Source organism: Globicephala melas, chromosome 11, assembly GCF_963455315.2.
Source record: "Globicephala melas chromosome 11, mGloMel1.2, whole genome shotgun sequence".
Lineage (NCBI taxonomy): Eukaryota > Metazoa > Chordata > Mammalia > Artiodactyla > Delphinidae > Globicephala > Globicephala melas.
Window position 1 is genome coordinate 66,134,473 of NC_083324.2, and position 22,708 is coordinate 66,157,180.

At 48.8% G+C, this 22,708-nt stretch overlaps 1 protein-coding gene across 10 annotated transcripts in view; it reads left to right on the forward strand.

The window, feature by feature from the left end:
- Positions 1-21,188, forward strand: part of FGD2 (FYVE, RhoGEF and PH domain containing 2) — a 43,408-nt gene extending 22,220 nt beyond the window's left edge. For 3 of the 10 annotated variants that reach the window (XM_060308708.1, XM_030870870.2, XM_060308710.1), the window contains 12 exons: positions 146-302; positions 471-609; positions 1,117-1,175; positions 1,419-1,565; positions 2,283-2,375; positions 7,804-7,883; positions 7,966-7,999; positions 8,441-8,533; positions 15,813-15,944; positions 18,793-18,939; positions 20,113-20,259; positions 20,607-21,188. In XM_060308708.1, coding sequence (XP_060164691.1) covers positions 146-302; positions 471-609; positions 1,117-1,175; positions 1,419-1,565; positions 2,283-2,375; positions 7,804-7,883; positions 7,966-7,999; positions 8,441-8,533; positions 15,813-15,944; positions 18,793-18,939; positions 20,113-20,259; positions 20,607-20,822 — 1,444 coding nt within the window. In that variant the 3' untranslated portion in view covers positions 20,823-21,188. The other 7 variants (XM_060308709.1, XM_030870873.2, XM_070046697.1 and 4 more) reach the window with 6 other exon arrangements.
- Positions 21,189-22,708: the final 1,520 nt, after the last annotated feature.

A 22,708-nucleotide genomic window follows, 5' to 3' on the forward strand; every position in this document is an offset into this window, starting at 1 on the left:
TGACACGCCCCCCTATACCTGCACCCAGAAGTGCCGCAGAAAGGCTGTGTTGGGGGGTGAGGGGAGCCTTACCTAACCTGACCCTGTCTGGAGTTAAGAGAAGAGGTCCCCAGACTGAGGGCAGTGCCTGGTGCCCCTCCTGCAGGACGACCACCCCCCGCATTGGCGATGTGATCCAGAAGCTGGCCCCCTTCCTGAAGATGTACAGTGAGTATGTCAAGAACTTTGAGCGAGCCGCTGAGCTGCTGGCCACCTGGAGTGACAAGTCTCCACCCTTCCAGGAGGTTATCACCCGCATTCAGGTGAGGTTGGGGTGGGGGCGGGGCAGAGCCTGCACTGGCTCAGGTTCCCCAGTGATTTGGACCACCTCCCTGGCTCAGTTGCTGCGCACTCCCCCGACCCTCAGGGGCAGCCTGACCTACCCCTTCCCCCCTCACCCCCACGCTCTCCCTCCCCCCTCCCTCCCCAAGAGCAGCGAGGCCTCGGGCAGCCTGACCCTGCAGCACCACATGCTGGAACCTGTGCAGAGAATCCCACGCTACGAGCTGCTGCTCAAGGAGTATGTCCAGAAGCTGCCAGCCCAGGCCCCAGACCTGGCTGATGCCCAGAGTGAGGACACCCCCAGGGAATCCAGGGGGTTGGGGAGGTTCGAGCCACTTCCATAATTTATGGAGCACCTGCTAAAATGGTTATGATGACCATCAGCCATCAACATTGACCGCTGATACTTCGTAGACATTGTCTATAGTATCAGCCACTTTTTTATAGACATTAAGGCCCAGAGAGGTTAAGTGACTTGCTCAAGATCACACAGCCAAAAAGGAACAGAGCTGGGATTTGAAACCATGCCTTCACCCTCTGGATCTGGGGGGGCATTGAAAGTCACAGAAGCCAATGGCCTAAGCCCTGTCTTTTGGTGGCTTCTAGTCTCTCCACTCTGGGTGGGAAATGGCCCCCATCATCCAAATACCTCATGTGCCAGGCTACAGGGGAAGGCTGCTCCTGGGGGTGCTCATGGCAGGCCCTGAGGCCACTTGATTAAGCCTCAAGGACCTCCTGCCTCAGCCACAAGCCCCGTATTTTCAGGGGGTAACTCTGGCCCTGCCCCCATTTCAGAAGCCCTTGACATGATCTTCTCAGCTGCTCAGCACTCCAACGCAGCCATCACTGAGATGGTGAGCATCTCAGCCCTCGGAATAGAAGCAGCAGGCATCCCCAGGGGCCCTGTCACCTCCTCCCTGCAGCTCTCAGCCTCCCCCAACCCACCCAGGTCTCTGTATCTCCTCATCCCCTGATCCTTCCTCACGACACCTGGCCCACCTCCCCCTCACACCCTGTCCCTGTCCACACAAGGCAAACCTTCCAGAAGCAGGCAGGCCCTGCCTGGCCTCGGCTGAAGGTACACCTCCTGTCCCCAGGAGCGGCTGCAGGAACTGTGGGAAGTGTACCAGCGCCTGGGCCTGGAGGACGACCTAGTAGACCCCTCCAACACCCTGCTGCGCGAGGGCCCTGTCCTCAAGATCTCCTTCCGCCGCGTCGGCCCCATGGAGCGCTACCTTTTCTTGGTAGGGGGATGCTGGGGGGCCTGCCCCACACTGGGGAGGGAAGTCCACGGGCCCTCTGCCCCAGGTTCTGCCTGCCTGGCATCTACCCAGCTGGCACTGCAGGACGAACAGGGACGAGCCTGCTTCTCTATCCTTCTCTACTTTGGCACCCAGGTGACTTGGGACAAGTCACGTGCTACCTCCAGGCCTCAGGAATTTCTAACTGAGGGGGTTCCCAGACTTGCCCTGGGAAGCAACAGAGTCAGAATTTGAACCCAGTCTGTTTGGCTCCAAAGCCTGTGGTATGAATCTATGCTCTAGAGAGTGTACAGCAGGAGGGAATTAGGTTGGCTGCTAGGAAGAACTGCCCTGGTTTGCACTGAAGAAGCCAGGGTGTCTCCTGGAAACTGGTCCCACCTGAAGGTTTTGGGGAGGGAGCTACAATCTCTCATAAGCCCCTGCCACCCTTGGCCCCTGTGAGAAAGGCCTCGTAGGTTTCTGAGGTCTGATGTGGTCCCTTGATGCCCACAGGTAGGGCAGTCCTTCAGTGACCTACCTGTTGGATTGGGGCTAGACAACCACTTCCTTATCACACCTGTGAGGTCCTGTGAGCTGGCCCAGCAGGTGGCGAGAGGGGAGGGAGACCCAGTGGGGCTCAGCCCACGCCCAGGGAAGCCTGCCTGATTGTCCTTCCTGCCCTTGCCACTGTGCACACACTCATGCTTGTGTCTCTTGCAGTTCAACAACATGCTGCTCTACTGTGTGCCCAGGGTCATCCAGGTGGGCGCCCAATTCCAGGTCAGGACCCGTATCGACGTGGCCAGCATGAAGGTAAGAGGCACCCCAACCACCTTCGGGCTTTACCCCAAGGGTGGGACCGACTATGCGGAGTAGCAGGAGGGGCCAACCTGGGTCTCAGGTCCGGGGCAGCATGAAGGTGGAAAAGCTTTGGGGTTAGATCTCTCCCACCTGGCCTCCCAGCCTTCCTGTCCAGGGCCCTTCCCAGCTCCCAGTTTTGCTCTGCTTTCCCTACCATCTACCCCAGTATTTTGAAAACTTTAATACATGCATGAATCCCCTGGGAGTCTTGTTAAAATGTGGGTTCTGATTCAGGAGGTCTGGAGAGGGGCCGGAGATTCTGCATTTCTAACCAGCTCCTGGGTGATGCCAGTACTGCAGCTCCCCAGGCCATACTTTGAGTAGGAAGGGTCTCCACTTTCAGCTCAGCTGCTGACGTGGGTGTGTCCCCATCCAGAGATGGCCACAAATGGGCGGAGACAGCACAGCAGTCCATAGTAGTGCCCATCGACTGGGCGGTCACTGTGGGTTGGGTTGGGCCCTAAATCATCCCACTGGATCCTCTTAACAGCCCTGTGATGTAGGGGCTGTTATTATCCCCTGCATTTTTTTGGTTTTTAAAAATCTTTAAAAAATAATAACTTTATTACCTAAAAATATAGACAATACACATTCCCAAATCAAACGATATCAAAAATATATGCAATATATATTGCATATATATACACCCCATCCCCTAGTTCCCCTTCCTGGAGGCAGCCTTTGCTTCTTGTGAGGCCTTCCAGAGGTAGTCTTTGCATACACAAACTAATAATATATTCATTATGGCTTCCTTACTTTTGTTTCACATAAACAGTGAGACTATTTTTCACATACACTATTCTGCACTTGACTTTTTTAACTAACTACTAATTCTAGAGGTGCTTGGAAGTCAGTTCATTAGGAGCTTCCTCATCCTTTTGCATAGCTGCATAGCATCCCAGCATGTGGATGTACCGTAATTTGTTCAGCCAATCCTCTACTGACAGACATTTAGATTGTTCTCAGTTGTCAGTGTCTGCAAATGAGACTGCAGTGAATAACTGTGTACAGTATGCCTGTGTGTAAGTATATCTGTAGTTAATCCCACTTTTAAAAGGAAATAAAGTGGTACGTCCAGACAATGGAATATTATTCCGTGATAAAAAGAGATGAGCTATTAAGCCATGAAGAAACATGGAGGAAACTTAAATGCATATCACTAAGTGAAAGACGCCTATCTGAAAAGGCTACATATATACCTACATACCATGTATAATACTATGTGATTCCAATGATATGACATTCTGGAAAAGGCAAAACTATGGAGACAGCAAGAGGATCAGTGGTTACCAGTAGTTGGGGGAAGAGAGGGATGAACGTGGAGGATTTTAAGGGCAGTAAAACTATTTTGTATGGTACTATAATGGTAGATAACAGTCATTACACATTTATCCAAACCCACAGAATTTACAACACCAAGAGTGAACCCTGATGTAAACTATGAACCTTGGGTAATAATGATGTGTCAGTGTAGATTCATTGATTCTAATAAATGTACCATTCTGGTGGGGGAATGGTATTAATGGAGGAGGCTGTGCATATGTGGGCTCAGGGAGTATATGGGAAATCTCTGTACCTTCCTCTTAATTATGCTATGAACCTAAAACTGATCTTAAAAAAAAAAGTCTTTTTTAAAAATAAAAAAAACCCAAGGTCCAGAAAGATTAAGTAACTTGCTTGGGGGTCACACAGCAAATCCTGGTTTGCATGATCAAACTCAGGTATAACAGAGTCCAGAGCCTCTGTACCTAACCAGCATACTATACAATCTCCTACTAAGGCTTCAACCTGGAAAGATAAAGCATAGGGCGGAATTGAAGGCATAGTGGAGGAAATGGGAGGGGAAACTTCTTGACAGCCCCTCTGATCGCTCCTGAGTCCTGGTGGCTGGGGCTGGAAGAAGCAGAGGTCAGATCTGGCCTATCTTGGTACCCTTCCATCTCCCCCTTCCCTATCCCTATTGACTCCCCCTCCCCTCACCCATCTCCCAGGATCTGCAGCAGGAGAGAGCTGCAGGCAGAACTCGAACCAGGATACTTCCGCCTCTGGAGAACCCCTGAGCCTCTCAGAGCCCCCAGCAGAAGGGCCTTGCCCCTGCTGCTGACTGGGCTTGCCTGGCGTTTGGGGCTGAATCAAGGGCTTGGGGGTGGGGTGTAGCCTGCGGGTGATGAGGGCTGATGGAGGGACTTGGGCACCTTCTGGGGCTTCACAGCCCATCCCCCATATCTCAGCTGACTGAGTTCCTCTAGGAATGCAGCCCCCCCACCCTGCGTCATCCAGCTTTCCTAACTGAAGTGGCCAGAATGTCCCAGAGGCTAGGGTGCGTGCAAGCTTGTACGTCTGGGAGTCTTAGTGAGTGAGACTGAGAAAGGCAGGTTATGGAGAGTTAAAGACAGAGAAATGGAGACAGGCAGCCCTGTCTTAGGACTGGCAGAGACCCAGGCATAGAAAAAGAGAGGCAGAGATTGACAGATAGAAAAGCCAAGAAATATGGAGACCACAACAGACTATCGTAAAGAGAAAATACATAGAAATGGGCCTGACAGTGTCAGATGCTCAGGGTATGTGCCGACGGCTCCCAGGCCCAGTGTGTGCTGGGTTCCTGGCGTCTCCAGTCCCAGTGAACACAGTCCCTACCGGGCGTGTCTGGTGCTCTGGTGGCCGCACAGCGCCCACTCCTGGATGACACGGGCCTGGCAGGAGCAGAGCTGTCCACCTACCCGCATTTGTGCAGGAATCATTTCCTGAGTCTAAGGTTTGGAGGTGGGTCTGACCTTTGACCACCATGATGGCTTCCACTGGCCGTGACCCCCTGGCCTCCTCCTTCCTGAGTGTCAAGGAGGCCTAGTTCTCAGCAGCTGATTTGCCCCCCAGGGTCTGACTTGGTCCTATCGTTGTGCCATCCTGTACAGGGCCAGCCTGGGAAGAAGGAAGGGGTAAGGGTACATATGTACTCAGTGTCTCCATGGACAACTGTGCAGGTTGTGCACTGTGCAAGCACACCTCAACTAAGATGAGCACACCTCATCCACAGACAACAGCATAGATTGCATATTTACAGTTCTCACTGTCCGGCAGATGGCAGTCAAGTGTCTGGTTCAACAAACCAGATACTTGACTGAATGTTACGCCAGTTTGCCAACAGATGTCAGTAAAGTGTTTTGAGGAAGGGGTGTCTTTCTCTAATTAGCACAAAGGCACTGTGTGGGCTGGCAGGAGCCTGAACCGGCCAAGTCTGGTGGTTGAGCCTGGGTATTGCAGAGCTCGGGGAATTGTCCTCTAGAAACCTTCATCCTGCCCCTCTGCAGAGGTGGTCCCTCAGGTCAGGGACTCTTCCCACTTCCCCTTTTTCTATCAAAAGCATCATGTTTCTTCCTGGCCATGGACTCCAGACCTTAGATTTCTCCCTTCTTTTCTCGCTCCCCTCTCCTTCACCCAATCAGGCATGGAGTCTTGCCAGATTCCAGATACTGTTCCCCAGGTAGAAACCTTTTCTCTCGCCAGGCAGGCATGGACTACTCAGGGTATCCCTCCCTAACTGGCCTCTGGGCTGCTGGTTTGTCCTATTTTCCCAGCCCTTCGACCCTTATAAATAGCTGCTGGAGTGGCTTTCCCAAACACCTGTCTCCACAGGAGCTTCTCCATTTATAAACCCTTAGAGCCTCCCCATTGTCAAGGGTATCAAGTGCAAATCACATCAGGCCCCTTCTAGAGGGAACGGACTGGTTCTGTGGGCCCAAGAGGTAGACTAGGCCTAACATGAGGAAGGATGTTCCCAGAGTCATGCTCTCTGAGGTGTGGTGGGCCGCCTGAAAGTGTGCCAAGGCCTGGTCACCTCGTGGCAGGGAGCCCGCAGAGGGGCCCACATGTCAGGTGGATTCAGTGACAACAAAGTTCCTCCATGCTAGGCCCTTGGGCTCTAGGTCTGTATCTTAGCTTCCCTTTGTGACGCTGTCTCCACATTGCCTGGGAGAAGTCTGTGCTTACTGGGCTCTGGGAGTGGGGTGGAAATAGATGTGCTTCTGCTTTACCCTTGGGGACCAAAAACCGTAATTTGAATCTTCATTATGCTCTTTAGATGCTGTGTTTCCTCAGGCAGGTCTCTTGCCCTCTCTGATCTTCATTTTCTCATCTCCCAAATGAGGGTGATAATATCTACCTGTCCAGACTGCTGTGAAGATTTTCTTTAACTTTTTATTCTGGACACTTTTAAGCTGAGAAAATGGTACAATGAACCCCCATATACTCATCACCTGGCTAAAACTGGTTTACTCAGCAATCCCCTTCTTAATCCCCTTTTCCAATGGATTATATAAGAGCAAATCTCAGACACATAATCATTTCACCTATAAATACTTCAGTATGTCTCTTTAAGAAATAAGAACTCTTTTTTTTGCCCTAAACGTTGCCAACAGTACCATTATTACATCTAACAAATTAATGATAATTAGTTAATAACATTAAGATCCCTTGGTTTTCCTTGACTGTCTCATAATTGTCTTCTCACAGCTGATCTGTTTGAATCATTTGTAATATGCTTCTTACATCCCCTTTTATCCATTATACCTCCCTCTCCTAGTTTTTCTCTCATTTATTAGTTGAAGAAATCAGATCATTTCTCTGGTAGAGTTTCTCACAGTCTAGATTTTGCTGACCGCACCCCTGTGGTGTCATTCAGCATGTCCCTCGGTCCCACATAATTCTTGTAAACTGGTAGGTAACCATAGATTCAGCTGTGCCAGGGGACTGTAGCTGTTGACAGGTACTGCCTTCAGGGGCACATGATGGCCATTAAGCATTAGAATTGATTAGTGGGTTCAGCAGTTGTGCTGATTAAATGAGAACATGTGTGGGGTGCTCAGTGGCTGTTGCATAGTAAGTGCTCTGTGACGGGTGGCTTTCATAACGGACTCGGGACCTGTGGAGTTCTGGGACAAGGATGGTAAAAGACAGGAAGTGGGGCGGGGGTCTGTTGGATCTGTGAATTGGGTGATCAATTCCTTCATTCACTCTATGGGGTAAAAGGGTCTTGTTCTAGGCCGTACATCTGATCTTGAAAAAGGTGTGTCCCCAAACCCAATTTGTGACCCAGTTTCCATTTTGGGTGACTCCTTTGTCAGGAGCCGTCACCCCTACCTCACACTGGGCCAACTTATCTACTAAGGTTCCAGGAGCCCTAAGTCCCATTTGCTGTACAGGGTGAGGCCAGATTGCAGGCGCATTTGCCTGGCTTGATGGGATTAGGGAGCAGTTGAACAAGCTCCCTATCCTTGTCTCTAATTTGAATTGTCCTTGGGGCACAGTTCACCTACCTCCCTGCCACAGTACCTGGGGGGCGGGTGGGCGAGTCTGAGCAGTCTCTCCCTCCCATTCCGAGCAGGTGCGGGAGCTGACTGACGCTGAGTTCCCCCACTCCTTCCTGGTGTCCGGGAAGCAGCGCACCCTGGAGCTGCGGGCCCGGTAGGCAGGCAGGCTGAGGGCCGGGTGAGATGGGAAAACTGGGAGGGGCTGCTCTCCTCAACACCTGTGTTCACTTTCCAAGCAGGTCCCAGGAGGAAATGATCTCCTGGTTGCAGGTATCAGAATGCTCCAGGGCCCCTAGGATTCTGACCTCCCTACCCAGGCTGCGGGGGAGAGAGGGATGCTGTGTGTGTGTGTGTGTGTGTGTGTGTGTGTGTGTGTGCGCGCGCACACCCGCCTGCTTGCTCCCTGTTCTTCCTCAAAGTTGCTCTGTAGTAGTTGGAGTCAGACCTGGGTTCAAATCTTGATGCCTCTCACTGCCTAGCTGGGTGGCCTGGGGCGAGTCACTTAATGTCTCTGAGCCTCAGTTTTCACATCTGTAATCTGGGGCTAATATTTTCTCCTCCCTTAAATCAGGCAATGTACACTTAGAATCTAACCCCTAGCACCCAGTAGGCTTTTAGCAATGTTTGTGGAATGTGTAGATGGATTCACAGATGAGCAAGCCCTTCCTGCCGCCCCCCAACCACCTCCCTGTGCTCTGCCCCTTGCCCCAGGCCTGCCAAGCGGCCATTGACCAAATCGAGAAGCGGAATGAAACCTTCAAAGCTGCGGTCCAGAGCCCTGAGGGAGACACCCAGGAGCAGGAGGTAAATGAAGGCTCTGTATCCCTCCTGGAGCTGCCAGCCTTACACAGGAATGATTCCCTCTCTTTGTTCTACCTAGGCCAGCTTGGAGGGCTGGAGAGTGTCACCCACCATGAATGATTTGAAGGGATCAGGGGAAGCTTACACATGCCAACATCACCCTACTCAGAAACTCAATGCCAAAGATTCCCCCATTAGCAAAAAATTCCTTTGGGAGGCTTTATGTGCAACTACCGCTAGGAAGGATTTTACATCTATATGGATACCTCGGGCTGTGGGGGTGGTGTGTGTGCAGGTTTGGGTTTTTCTTTTTTCTTTTTTTTTTTTGCTATCTTTCAAGAGTTCTTTATTTATCTCTATTAATTCATGCTCCAAGGGCAGGGACTGGTCCTCAGTTTGAAAGAATCAGAATTGACTATGTCAGCAAACAAAAGCAAATCAGTCTCTGAATCTTTTATAATGTGCAGTGAGTATGTCTGCCCTATGCTCTAGAGAGACAACATCTATTTTCAAGGCTGATAGCTATAGGAAGATGCTTGAAAAGACAGTCCAGAAAAAAGGAAACACAAGAGACCCTAGGAGAACTGTCTCCCAACATTTATCTTTTTTTTTTTTTTGGAATTTAATTTTATTCATTTTTTATACAGCAGGTTCTTATTAATCTATTTTATACATATTAGTGTATACACGTCAATCCCAATCTCCTAATTCATCCCACCACCACTCCCCCACCCCCGCCACCTTCCCCCCTTGGTGTCCATATGTTTGTTCTCTACATCTGTGTCTCAATTTCTGCCCTGCAAACCAGTTCATCTGTACCATTTTTCTAGGTTCCACATATATGCGTTAATATACGATATTTGTTTTTCTCCTTCTGATTTACTTCACTCTGTATGACAGTCTCTAGATCCATCCACGTCTCTACAAATGACCCAATTTCGTTCCTTTTTATGGCTGAGCACTATTCCATCGTATATATGTACCACATCTTCTTTATCCATTCGTCTGTCAGTGGGCATTTAGGTTGCTTCCATGACCTGGCTATATTGTAAATAGTGCTGCAGTGAACATTGGGGTGCATGTGTCTTTTTGAATTATGGTTTTCTCTGGGTATATGCCCAGTAGTGGGATTGCTGGGTCATAAGATAGTTCTATTTTTAGTTTTCTAAGGAGCCTTCATACTGTTCTCCATAGTGGCTGTATCAATTTACATTCCCACCAACAGTGCAAGAGGGTTCCCTTTTCTCCACACCTCTCCAACATTTGCTGTTTGCAGATTTTCTGATGATACCCACTCTAACTGATGTGAGGTGATACCTCATTGTAGTCTTGATTTGCATTTTTCTAACAATTAGTGATGTTGAGCAGCTTTTCATGTGCTTCTTGGCCATCTGTATGTCTTCTTTGGAGAAATGTCTATTTAGGTCTTCTGCCCATTTTTTGATTGGGTTGTTTGTTTTTTTAATATTGAATGGCATGAGCTGTTTATATATTTTGGAGATTAATCCTTTGTCCATTGATTCATTTGCAAATATTTTCTCCCATTCTGAGGGTTGTCTTTTCGTCTTGTTTGTAGTTTCCTTTGCTTTGCAAAAGCTTTTAAGTTTCATTAGGTCCCATTTGTTTATTTTTGTTTTTATTTCCATTACTCTAGGAGGTGGATCAAAGAAGATCTTGCTGTGATTTGTGTCAAACAGTGTTCTTCCTATGTTTTCCTCTAAGAGTTTTATAGTGTCCAGTCTTACATTTAGGTCTCTAATCCATTTTGAGTCTATTTTTGTGTATGGTGTTAGGGAGTGTTCTAATTTCATTCTTTTACATGTAGCTGTCCAGTTTTCCCAGCACCACTTACTGAAGAGACTGTCTTTTCTCAATTGTATATCTTTGCCTGCTGTGTCATAGATTAGTTGACCATAGGTGTGTGGGTTTATCTCTGGGCTTTCTATCCTGTTCCATTTATCTGTATTTCTGTTTTTGTGCCAGTACCATATTGCCTTGATTACTGTAGCTTTGTAGTATAGTCTGAAGTCAGGGAGTCTGATTCCTCCAGCTCCATTTTTTTCCCTCAAAAGTGCTTTGGCTATTCGGGGTCTTCTATGTCTCCATACAAATTTTAAGATTTTTTTGTTCTAGTTCTGTAAAAAATGCCACTGGTAATTTGATAGGAATTGCATTGAATCTGTAGATTGCTTTGGGTAGTATAGTCACTTTCACAATATTGATTCTTGCAGTCCAAGAACATGGTATATCTCTCCATCTGTTTGTGTCATCTTTGATTTCTTTCATCAGTGTCTTATAGTTTTCTGAGTACAGGTCTTTTACCTCCTTAAGTAGGTTTATTCCTAGGTATTTTATTACTTTTGTTGCAATGGTGAATGGGATTGTTTCCTTAATTTCTCTTTCTGATCTTTCGTTGTTAGTATATAGGAATGCAAGAGATTTCTGTGCATTAACTTTGTATCCTGCAACTTTACTAGATTCATTGATTAGCTCTAGTAGTTTTCTGGTGGCATCTTTAGGATTCTCTATGTATAGTATCATGTCATCTGCAAACAGTGACAGATTTACTTCTTTTCCAATTTGTATTCCTTTTTCTTTTTTTTTTTGTACGTGGGCCTCTCACTGTTGTGGCCTCTCCCGTTGCGGAGCACAGGCTCTGGACACGCAGGGTCAGTGGCCATGGCTCACGGGCCCAGCCGCTCCGCGGCATGTGGGATCTTCCCGGACCGGGGCCCGAACCCATGTCGCCTGCATCGGCAGGCAGACTCTCAACCACTGCACCACCAGAGAAGCCCTTGTATTCCTTTTATTTCTTTTTCTTCTCTGATTGCCATGGCTAGGACTTCCAAAACTATGTTGAATAATAGTGGCGAGAGTAGACATCCTTGTCTTGTTCCTGATCTCAGAGGAAATGCTTTCAGTTTTTCACCATTGAGAATGATGTTTGCTCTGGGTTTGTCATATATGGCCTTTATTATGTTGAGGTAGTTTCCCTGTGTGCCCACTTTCTGGAGAAGTTTTATCATAAATGGGTGTTGAATTTTGTCAAAAGCTTTTTCTGCATCTATTGAGATGATCATATGGATGGTTTTTCTTCTTCAGTGGTGTATCACATTGACTGATTTGCATATATTGAAGAATCCTTGCATCCCTGGGATAAATCCCACTTGATCATGGTGTATGATCCTTTTAATGTGTTGTTGCATTCTGTTTGCTAATATTTTGTTGAGGAGTTTTGCATCTATATTCATCAGTGATATTGGTCTGTAATTTTCTTTTTTTGTAGTATCTTTGTCTGGTTTTGGTATCAGCATGATGGTGGCCTCATAGAATGAGTTTGGGAGTGTTCCTTCCTCTGCAATATTTTGGAAGAGTTTGAGAAGGATGGGTGTTAGCTCTTCTGTAAATGTTTGATAGAATTCACCTGTGAAGCCATCTGGTCCTGGACTTTTGTTTGTTGGAAGACTTTTAATCACAGTTTCAATTTCATTACTTGTGATTGGTCTGTTCATATTTTCTATTTCTTCCTGGTTTGGTCTTGGAAGGTTATACCTTTCTAAGAATTTGTCCATTTCTTCCAGGTTGTCCATTTTATTGGCATAGAGTTGCCTGTAGTAGTCTCTTATGATGCTTTTGTATTTCTGTGCTGTCCGTTGTAACTTCCCCTTTTTCATTTCTAATTTTATTGATTTGAGTCCTCTCCCTCTTTTTCTTGATGAGTCTGGCTAAAGGCTTATCAATTTTGTTCATCTTCTCAAAGAACCAGCTTTTAGTTTTATTGATCTTTGCTATTATTTTCTTTGTTTCTATTTCATTTATTTCTGCTCTGATCATTATGATTTCTTTCCTTCTACTAATTTTGGGTTTTGTTTGTTCTTTCTCTAGTTCCTTTAGGTGTAAGGTTAGATTGTTTATTTGAGATGTTTCTTGTTTCTTGAGGTAGGCTTGTATTGCTATAAACTTCCCTCTTAGAACTGCTTTTGCTGCATCGCATAGGTTTTGGATTGTCATGTTTTCGTTGTAATATGTCTCTAGGTATTTTTTAATTTCCTCTTTGATTTCTTCAGTGATCTCTTGGTTATTTAATAATGTATTGTTTAGCCTCCATGTGTTTGTGTTTTTTCCCTGTAACTGTTTTCTAATCTCATAGTGTTGTGGACAGAAAAGATGCTTGATATGATTTCAATTTTCTTAAATTTACCGAGGCTTGATTTGTGACCCAAGATGTGATCTATCCTGGAGAATGTTCCGTGTGTACTTGAGAAGAAAGTGTAATCTGCTGTTTTTGAATGGAATGTCCTATAAATATCAATTAAATCTATCTGGTCTATTGTGTCATTTAAAGCTTGTGTTTCCTTATTAATTTTCTGTTTGGATGATCTGTCCACTGGTGTAAGTGAGGTGTTAAAGTCCCCCACTATTATTGTGTTACTGTTGATTTCCTCTTTTATAGCTGTTAGCAGTTGCCTTATGTATTGAGGTGCTCCTGTGTTGGGTGCATATATATTTATAATTGCTTTAGCTTCTTCTTGAATTGATCCCTTGATCATTATGTAGTATCCTTCCTTGTCTCTTGTAACATTCTTTATTTTATTTTATTTTATTTATTTATTTATTTTGCGGTACACAGGCCTCTCACTGCTCTGGCCTCTCCCATTGCGGAGCACAGGCTCCAGACACGCAGGCTCAGCGGCCATGGCTCATGGGCCCAGCCGCTCCGCGGCACATGGGATCTTCCCGCACCAGGGCACGAACCCGTGTCCCCTGCATCGACAGACGGACTCTCAACCACTGCGCCACCAGGGAAGCCCAACATTCTTTATTTTAAAGTCTATTTTATCTGATATGAGTATTGCTACTCCAGTTTTCTTTTGATTTCCATTTGCATGTAGTATCTTTTTCCATCCCCTCACTTTCAGTCTGTACGTTCCCTAGGTCTGAAGTGGGTCTCTTGTAGACAAGATATATATGGGTATTGTTTTTGTATCCATTCAGCAAGCCTGTGTCTTTTGGTTGGAGCATTTAATCCATTCATGTTTAAGGTAATTATCGATATGTATGTTCCTATTACCATTTTCTTAATTGTTTTGGGTTTGTTTTTGTAGGCCCTTTTCTTCTCTTGTGTTTCCCACTTAGAGACGTTCCTTTAGCATTTGTTGTAGAACTGGTTTGGTGATGCTGAATTCTCTTAGCTTTTGCTTGTCTGTAAAGCTTTTGATTTCTGCATTCAATCTGAATGAGATCCTTGCCAGGTAGAGTAATCTTGGTTCTTCCCTTTCATCACTTTAAATATATCATGCCACTCCCTTCTGGCTTGCAGAGTTTCTGCTGAGAAATCAGCTATTAACATTATGGGAGTTCCCTTGTATGTTGTCATTTTTCCCTTGTTGCTTTCAGTAATTTTTCTTTGTCTTTAATTTTTGTTAGTTTGATTACTATGTATCTTGGCGTGTTTCTGCTTGTGTTTTTCCTGCCTGGGACTCTCTGTGCTTCCTGGACTTGGGTGGCTATTTCCTTTCCCATGTTAGGGAAGTTTTCGACTATAATCTCTTCAAATATTTTCTCAGGAACTTTCTCTCTCTCTTCTCCTTCTGGGACCCCTATAATGCAAATGTTGTTGAGTTCAATGTTGTCCCAGTGGTCTCTTAGGCTGTCTTCATTTCTTTCCATTCTTTTCTCTTTATTTTGTTCTGCAGCAGTGAATTCCACCATTCTGTCTTCCAGGTCACTCATCCGTTCTTCTGCCTCAGTTATTCTGCTATTGATTCCTTCTAGTGTATTTTTCTTTTCAGTTATTGTATTGTTCATCTCTGTTTGTTTGTTCTTTAATTCTTCTAGGTGTTTGTTAATTCTTCTAGGTCTTTTTTTTTTTTTTTCTTCTATGTCTTTGTTAACCATTTCTTGCACCTTCTCGATCTTTGCCTCCATTCTTTTTCTGAGGTCCTGGATCATCTTCACTATCATTATTCTGAATTCTTTTTCTGGAAGGTTGCCTATCTGCACTTCATTTAGTTGTTTTTCTTGGGTTTTATCTTGTTCCTTCATCTGGTACATAGCGCTCTGCCTTTTCATTTTGTCTATCTTTCTGTGAATGTGGTTTTCATTCCACAGGCTGCAGGATTGTAGTTCTTCTTGCTTCTGCTATCTGCCCTCTGGTGGATGAAGCTATCTAAGAGGCTTGTGCAAGCTTCCTGATGGGAGGGACTGGTGGTGGGTAGAGCTAGGTATTGCTCTGGTGGGCAGAGCTCAGTAAAACTTTAATTCACTTGTCTACTGATGGGTGGGGCTGGGTTCCCTCCCTGTTGGTTGTTTGGCCTGAGGCGACCCAACACTGGAGCCTACCCAGCTCTTTGATGGGGCTAATGGCAGACCCTGGGAGGGCTCATGCCAAGGAGCTCTTCCCAGAACTTCTGCTGCCAGTGGCCTTGTCCTCACAGTGAGCTATAGCCACCCCCCACCTCTGCAGGAGACCCTCCAACACTAGCAGGTAGGTCTGCTTCAGTCTCCTATGGGGTCACTGCTCCTTCCCCTTGGTCCCGATGCACACACTACTTTGTGTGTGCCCTCCAAGAGTGGAGTCTCTGTTTCCCCCAGTCCTGTCGAAGTCCTGCAATCAAATCCCGCTAGCCTTCAAAGTCTGATTCTCTAGGAATTCCTCCTCCTGTGGCCGGACCCCCAGGTTGGGAAGCCTGACATGGGGCTCAGAACCTTCACTGCAGTGGGTGGGCTTCTGTGGTATAAGTGTTCTCCAGTTTGTGAGTCACCCCCCAGCAGTTATGGGATTTGATTTTACTGTGATGTGCCCCTCCTGCTGTCTCATTGCGGCTTCTCCTTTGTCTTTGGATGTGAAGTATCTTTTCTGGCGAGTTCTGTTGTCTTCCTGTGGATGATTGTTCAGCAGTTAGTCGTGATTCCGTTGTTCTCGCAAGAGGGAGTGAGCGCATGCCCAGGTTTGGGTTTTGAAAGTGCCTGAAAAATGTGAGACCAAGGGAAGGTGGAAGGCAGGTGGGGTGGTAGTTATGGAGAGCGTCTGTGACTTGATTTCAGATCTGAGCTCTGAACTCTGGCCTGCTGGGTGTCTTTGCTGAGTCCCTTGACCTCTCTGGGGCTCAGCTACCTCACCTGTAAAATAGGGCTCATAGTAACTGACCTTCCCTTTACGTGGTCTGTATTCGTCCAGTCCGCTTCACATGGAAGCCACTGGGAAACATGGCACACATAATCTCTGCCACAAGCAGGTGGGTACAGGGGGTCCTGAAGTACCCACCCTGCCACCCCACAGCTGCAGTCCGAGGAGCTGGGCCTCCGGGCGCCGCAGTGGGTCCGTGACAAGATGGTGACCATGTGTATGCGCTGCCAGGAGCCCTTCAACGCCCTGATGCGCCGCCGCCACCACTGCCGGGCCTGCGGCTACGTGAGTACCCACCTCGGCCTCTGCCTTCCCAGCTCAGGCCCTGCCCTCCCATCCCTGCCAACCCTGCCCGCTTCAACCAGTACAGCCAGAAGTGCTGGGCGCTAACTGTGCCAGGCGTGTGAGTTACCTGTTTTGGGGGCCTCATGGTGCCCACGTGTGAAGCAGGTCGGCTGTTTGCCCCATTCTGCAGGTAGGACGCAAGGCTCAGACAGGTTAAGCGACCTGTTCAAGACACTCCCCAAAGCTGACCCTATTCATTCGTCTGCTTCCTCACCACCATTTCCCAAGACCCCCAGGGCCCAGCACCAGGAAATGGTCTCCAGTTCCTGGGTGGGGGCACCCAAATCCTTCAGCCCCTGTCGGGCCTTTTATCCACCACCTCATCAGCCCCACACCTGTTACTCACCCACCCCTCACCGTCCTCTTTTCTTGACCGACCTCAGCTAACTGTCCCCTCCTCTTCTTGGCAAACCCTCAGCACTCCAGCACCTGCTCGGTTCTGCTGCTAACTCTGCCCGCCAGGTTCAAGCCTCAGCTTCCTCACCTGTACAATGGGGATTAGTAACACCTACCTCCAGGGTGGTAGTAAGGACTCAACAAAAGAAGGTTAACCCCTTCCCTCTCCTGTCCCCCTTTCCTTCCCCCTCCTTAATCACTTGGGCAGCCTCACTCAGAGGAACAGCCACCAGCTTATTGAGGAAGGAACCACTCCTCCCTCTTGTCAGCTCAGGCCCAGTTATCAGAGGCAGATCTTGCTTTGCTTTTTAAGCACTTGCTGTACTTGAGCTGTTCTCTGTTGACATTACAACCCTCTCCATTTACTCTGCAAACAGAGAAGCCCTTTAATGACCTCCGTCTTTAATGACCTCGGGGGACAGGAGGAGACCAGCTGGGCAGGTTGGGGCCAGTCAGCGAGGCGTCCCCAAATGTGTTAAACTGCAATCAGGACACAAAGTAAATTTCTAGGACTGGGACACACCTATGTTCGTGTAAGTGAGTTTCATATCAGAGCCAAATAGAAAGGATCTGGGGATTAGCTTCCATTTTCGGTGAGTCACATCAGTAAACAAGAGTTGAGTCTACTCACGCTTGTAACTTTGTAAGTAGTTTCTAAAAAATTATTTTAAATAGTTAAGAAATACAAAGAGGCACAAAGAACAATATAACAACACTCATGTACCTGCCTTCCAGGTACAAAAAAGAAATAAAATATTCTGAGAACTAAATGAAATGTATGATCCTTGATTGAATCCTGGATGGGAAAAACAGAACCAGAAACAGAAGTCATTACTGGGACCACTGGGGGAAATTTGATTATGAAGCATATATAGGTAACAATATTGTATCGATGTTAAATTTCCTGTGTGTGATCATGACATCGTAGATAGGGAGGAGAATGCCCTTGTTCTTAGGAGACACCAGCTACATATTTGAGGGTGATGTGACATGATGACTGTAATTTAAACTCAAATGGTTCAGAAAAAATATATATATGTATGTGTGTGTGTGTGTGTGTGTGTGTAGAGAGAGAGAAAGAGAAAGAGAGAGAGAAAGGGAGAGAGGGATAAATCAAAAGTGGCAAAAATGTTCACAATTCGTGAATTTGGTGGTGGGGGTATCACTGTATTATTTCAACTTGTCTTCAGGTTTGAAATTTTTCAAAATAAAAAGTTGGTAGAGGAGAGGAGAAAATAAATACTTGCTAATTGTATTTAAAAATTTAAAATCTCAATAAAAAACAAAATAAAATATTCTCAAGGTAGCTGAAGCCCTGTGTGTGGGGCTGTGTGAGGCACCCGATTCTGGGGTTTCTCCTGCCCGTGTGAACGTTTGTACTCTGTGAGTCATCCTTTGGTGGTTGGGTGCCCAGTTTCTGCCTCCCCGCCTGCCAGACAGGAATCCTGGTGATGGTGGGGCAAGCCCAGGCCTTCGCCTGTGGCTCCCTCCCAGGCCACGTGCTGTGCTGGGCACACAGACCGGCTACCTGATGAATAACCCTTCGTCCAAGTCTCTATCTCTTGCCCCCATTTCCAATCCCACATCCTGGACTCACTGTGAGACTCCAGTCTTCCTGGAAGTCACATCCTGCAGTGCCTGTGTTTCTCCCCAGGTTTTCTCATGCCTCTTTCACCCGATCTCCCCAGCCTGATCTGTGATGGCCTTCTTGGGGACGTCTCCGTGGTGGGCTGGGGGCCGGGCGCCACTCCACAGACTCCACATGGCGGGTCTTCTTGGCAGAAACAGCCAGCCCATCATTTTTGTATCAGAACACGTTTGACTCTAGGATTGGGTGGACTGCAAAATCTGCATGACTCTTAATGCTAAACTGTAGAACCGTAAAGACACCTTCTGTTTGAGGAGGGCCAGTTGCTGCCAGAGAGCTCTGTGGCCTTCATCAAGTCACTGTCCCCTCGTTGCAGGTGAGAGTAAAAGTCCCAGGGCTGGTCACCTGGTGGGGTTGCTGGGAGTCATGTGAGATGACAGAGGGGAGAGAGAGCGCTCAGAGAAGTGATCAGATGCAAGGGGTGTGCACAGGTCAAGCCCCCGGGATCAGTAGCTGCCCTCACAACGGGAAACGTGAAGGGAGAGAGGTTGAGCTCCTGCAGTGGGGGCCAGGCCTCAAGCCCCCAGCTGCGGGCCCTCTCCCCCTGCACTGCAGCCTCCAGGTGGCTGGGCCTCTGCCAGCGCAGGGGATGCCCAGCTCTGCCTCCATCCCTCTCCTGAAGCTTTCTTTTTCTTCCTCTGGTCTCGTGTTGCTCTCACGTCCCCACCTCCTGAGCCAAGGCACGAACGGGGACCTCCGTGCCTCACCTCAGCCCCCAAGCCCCTCCTGCCTGTCCTCCCCCAGGTGGTGTGTGCCAGGTGCTCCGACTACCGGGCTGAGCTCAAATATGATGACAACAGGCCCAGCCGAGTCTGTTTAGACTGCTACACGTTCCTCACCGGAAATGTGCTCCCTGAGGACAAGGAGGACAAGAGGCGTGGCATCCTGGAGGTGAGGGCCGGTTTCCTCTACTAGGCAAATGTGTGCACGGCCTCACCAAGTGCTGGCACTGTCCTCGGTGCTGAGGAACAAGCCTGCCGTGGTCACACTCCCCGTCCTTCTCTCTCTGCCCACAGACAGCACCCCCGACGGAACACCCCCCCACCCCGGCCCGGCCCTGGCCAAATAAAACAGAGCTGCGCCTGTCACCAAATAGAAGCAACTTTTGGCTCCAGGCTGTGGCCCAGGCTCTCCACCTTTCCTCTGCATCCTCATCCGATAATCGCACGGCCCCTCTGGACCACTCCTGTTCATATCCCCATGCCCTGCCCTAGCAGTCCCAGGAAGTGAAAAGAGCTGGTGCGGCTGATTCCATTTTACAGATGGGGATACTGAGGCTGCAGTTCAGAGTCCCACTGCAGGGAAGAGGCAGCCTGGAGACTCCATTGTAATTGGAAGGGACTTCAGGGACCAGCTGGTTGGAGACCAGGCCCAGAGAAGTGACCAAGGTCACACAGCGAGTTAGGAACCAGCTCTCTGATCTCTACCACAGATGTTCTCTGCTGTCCTTGGGGCTGAGCCACTCCCCACCCCCAGCCCCAGGCACTCTCACTGCTGGTCAGCACCTCTGGGGCACTGGCACCCAGCCTAGACACTGGTTACCCCCGCCCCTCTGCCACTCCCTCATTAAAGCCAGGTTGACATCCCACTGTCCTTGGGAGGTGGGAGAAGACCCCAGCCTATTCCAGCTGAACTCAGCTCCCAGGTTCAAGTTGGTTCCTTTCCACTGACATCTGCCCACTTTGCAATCCTCCCTCATTCTTCTAGGCCCCGGCCCTGCCCATGCCCTCCCCAATCACTAGACCATACCACACAGCTTTTGCTCCTGGAGAGAGGGGATGGTCTGCCCCTTTTCAGGCTCCAGTTCTGTTCCCTGGGGCAGCTCTCAGGGGATAAGCCCTCCGAGCACCTGCGCAGAGGTCAGGCTGGCTGAGGTTTGACTGCAGCTCTGCCACTGGCCAGCTCTGTGACTGCAAGTGCCTGATGGGACCTCTCTGAGCCTCAGGGACAAATAATACCTCCTTGCACCATTGCCGAAAGGTTTAGAAAGAGTGATTTCTAATGACCGACATCTGTCAGGTAGTGGGTGCTCTGTTCCCTGACAGCCCCTCTCTCTGGTTTCAGAAAGGAGCTGCAGCGGGGTCCGAGCAGAGCCTAATGTGCAGCTTCCTACAGCTCTTCGGGGACAAGTGGGGCAAAAGCGGGTCCCGGGGCTGGTGCGTGATCCCGCGGGATGACCCCCTCGTGCTCTATGTCTACGCTGCCCCCCAGGTAATGCCACGCCCCGCCCCTCCTCACAGTATGTGTGTGTGTCAGGGGTGGCGGTGGGGGTGAGTACTGTTGGCCCCATAAGTCAGATGAGGCTCAATGAGGACCTGGTTCCCTCAAGTCACAGAGTTAGTGGCTTTCAGAGCTGGGCCCAGACTCCAGGTCATGACTGCTTTGCCCTCAGGGGGTGACCAGTCCTCTTCCTCAATGCCCTCCTGCCACCCCACCCCACTTCATGGGTTTTTGGGGGGCAAGAGGCAGGTGTGTGCCTGGTACCTTCCAAACAGCCGTCTGAGGCAGTGGCGCTGAATGGGAGGACAGCAGCCCACAGTTCTGCCCTCCCCTCCCAGGACATGAGGGCCCACACCTCCATCCCCCTGCTGGGCTACCAGGTGACCGCTGGGCCCCAGGCGGACCCCCGGGTCTTCCAGCTGCAACAGTCAGGCCAGCTCTACACCTTCAAGGCCGAAACCGAGGAGCTGAAGGATCGCTGGGTGAAGGCCATGGAGCGGGCGGCCAGCGGCTTGAGCCCCGGGGGGCCCAACGACAGGGACCTGTCTGACTAAGCTACAGCGGGGCCCTCTCCCCCTCAGAGCCCTGCTCCTGCCACACACGGGCTGACACTTCAGCTGACCCACCACCCCAAGCTGAGCTTTCAAAGAATTGATTTCCAGTCGTCTGTGTTCAGAGCGTGTGTCCTGATTTGAGATTCAGAACACATGGGTTCATTCCTTTGGGGAGGGGATGACGAAGCATCCCAGTTTGCCCAGGGCCGAGGGGATTCCTGGAACATGGGACTTCCAGTGCTAAAACTAAGAAAGTCCCAGGTAACCCAGGACTGTTGGTCACCGATGTGGTTCACAGGCTGGCTGCACGTATGTATCACCTGGGAAGCTTTAAAAGATACCAACAAATAAATATAACCTAAAAATTCAAACACTACAAGGCCTGGATCCATCACCAAAGATTTCTGATTTGACTGGTCTGGGATGGGGAGGCATGGGTATGTTTCAGGAGTACCCATAGGAGTCTGATGCGCAGCCTAGGTCATCCGGATGAAGAACAAAGCAAGCAAACTACCAAGTGCTAGGCATGAGATTAATAATAATAACAAATACCAGACATCTACTGAGGCAGGCACTGTTCTAAGTGTTCTACATGGATTATCTTGTTTTACCTTCAGGACTCATAATCCCCATTTTCCAGATGAGGACACTGAGTCTTAGAGAGGTTTAGTCATTGGCTCAAGGTCACACAGCTGGTGGATGCCAGAGCCAGGTTTTAACGTAGTGCACTAAGGTGAAGGCTCTGTCCATCGGGTAGCAGAGCAATTGGCTGAGCAGAAAAGGAGAGGAAAGGGGGAAGGAAATGGGGAAAGACAGGAGAGGAAAGGTAGGAGCAGGAGGAGAGGGCAGGAGCATTTCTGGCTGGTGGGTGAGGCTGCTTTTTCATAAGAGACCACCAGGGGGTGGCAATGACCAGCAGGCCACATCCAGGGACCCCAGCCGGGGCCCTGACACCCGAAGCCACTTCCATCAGGCCCAGCTGCTGCTGGGCTGCTCTGCCCCTGATGAAGGTGAGACAGACCAGTCATAGATCTTTGTCCCCTTCTAGGCCCAGCAGTTTGCCTACCCCCACCCCCCAACCTGAGGCCACCTCCCTTCCGTAGGGTTTTTTTTTTTTTTTGCAGTACGCGGGCCTCTCACTGTTGTGGCCTCTCCCGTTGTGGAGCACAGGCTCCGGATGCGCAGGCTCAGCGGCTATGGCTCACGGGCCCAGCCGCTCCGCAGCATGTGGGATCTTCCCGGACCGGGGCACGAACCCGCGTCCCCTGCATCGGCAGGCGGACTCTCAACCACTGCGCCACCAGGGAAGCCCCGTAGGGTATTTTTTAAAGCCCAAGAAAACCTAATTGGCATGATCTCTCTGGGGACCAGGCTGACCTGGCCATAAGTTCATTCCTTAATTCAACAAATATTTGTTGAGCATCTTCTTTGAGCCAAATGCAGTACCTATACTGGGGGTACAGCAGTGAAGGAGACAGACAACATTTCTGCCTTCATGGAGTTTATATTCTTATTCAACAAAATAAATACATAAAAGGTAGAACATATCAGATGTGATGAGTGCTCAAATAGAGTGACAAACCATCCAGACTTTCCTAGTTTTAAAAGTAAAAGTCTTAAGTCTCAAGAAACCCCTCAGTTCCAGGCAAACCAGGATGGTTCATCACTCTAGTGGAAGAAAAAAAGCAAGAAAGGGAGCAGAGGGGGAATAGGATGTGTGTGTGAAAAACACACATGTTTGAAAAACAACATCAAGGAAAGAAGAAAGGGAGGGAAACACACAGATGTCTGGGAGAAGAGCATTCCAGGTGGAGGGAACAGCAAGTGCAAAGGTCCTGAGGTGGGAGCCTGCTTGGTACATGCAAAGAACAGTGAGGAGGTCAGTG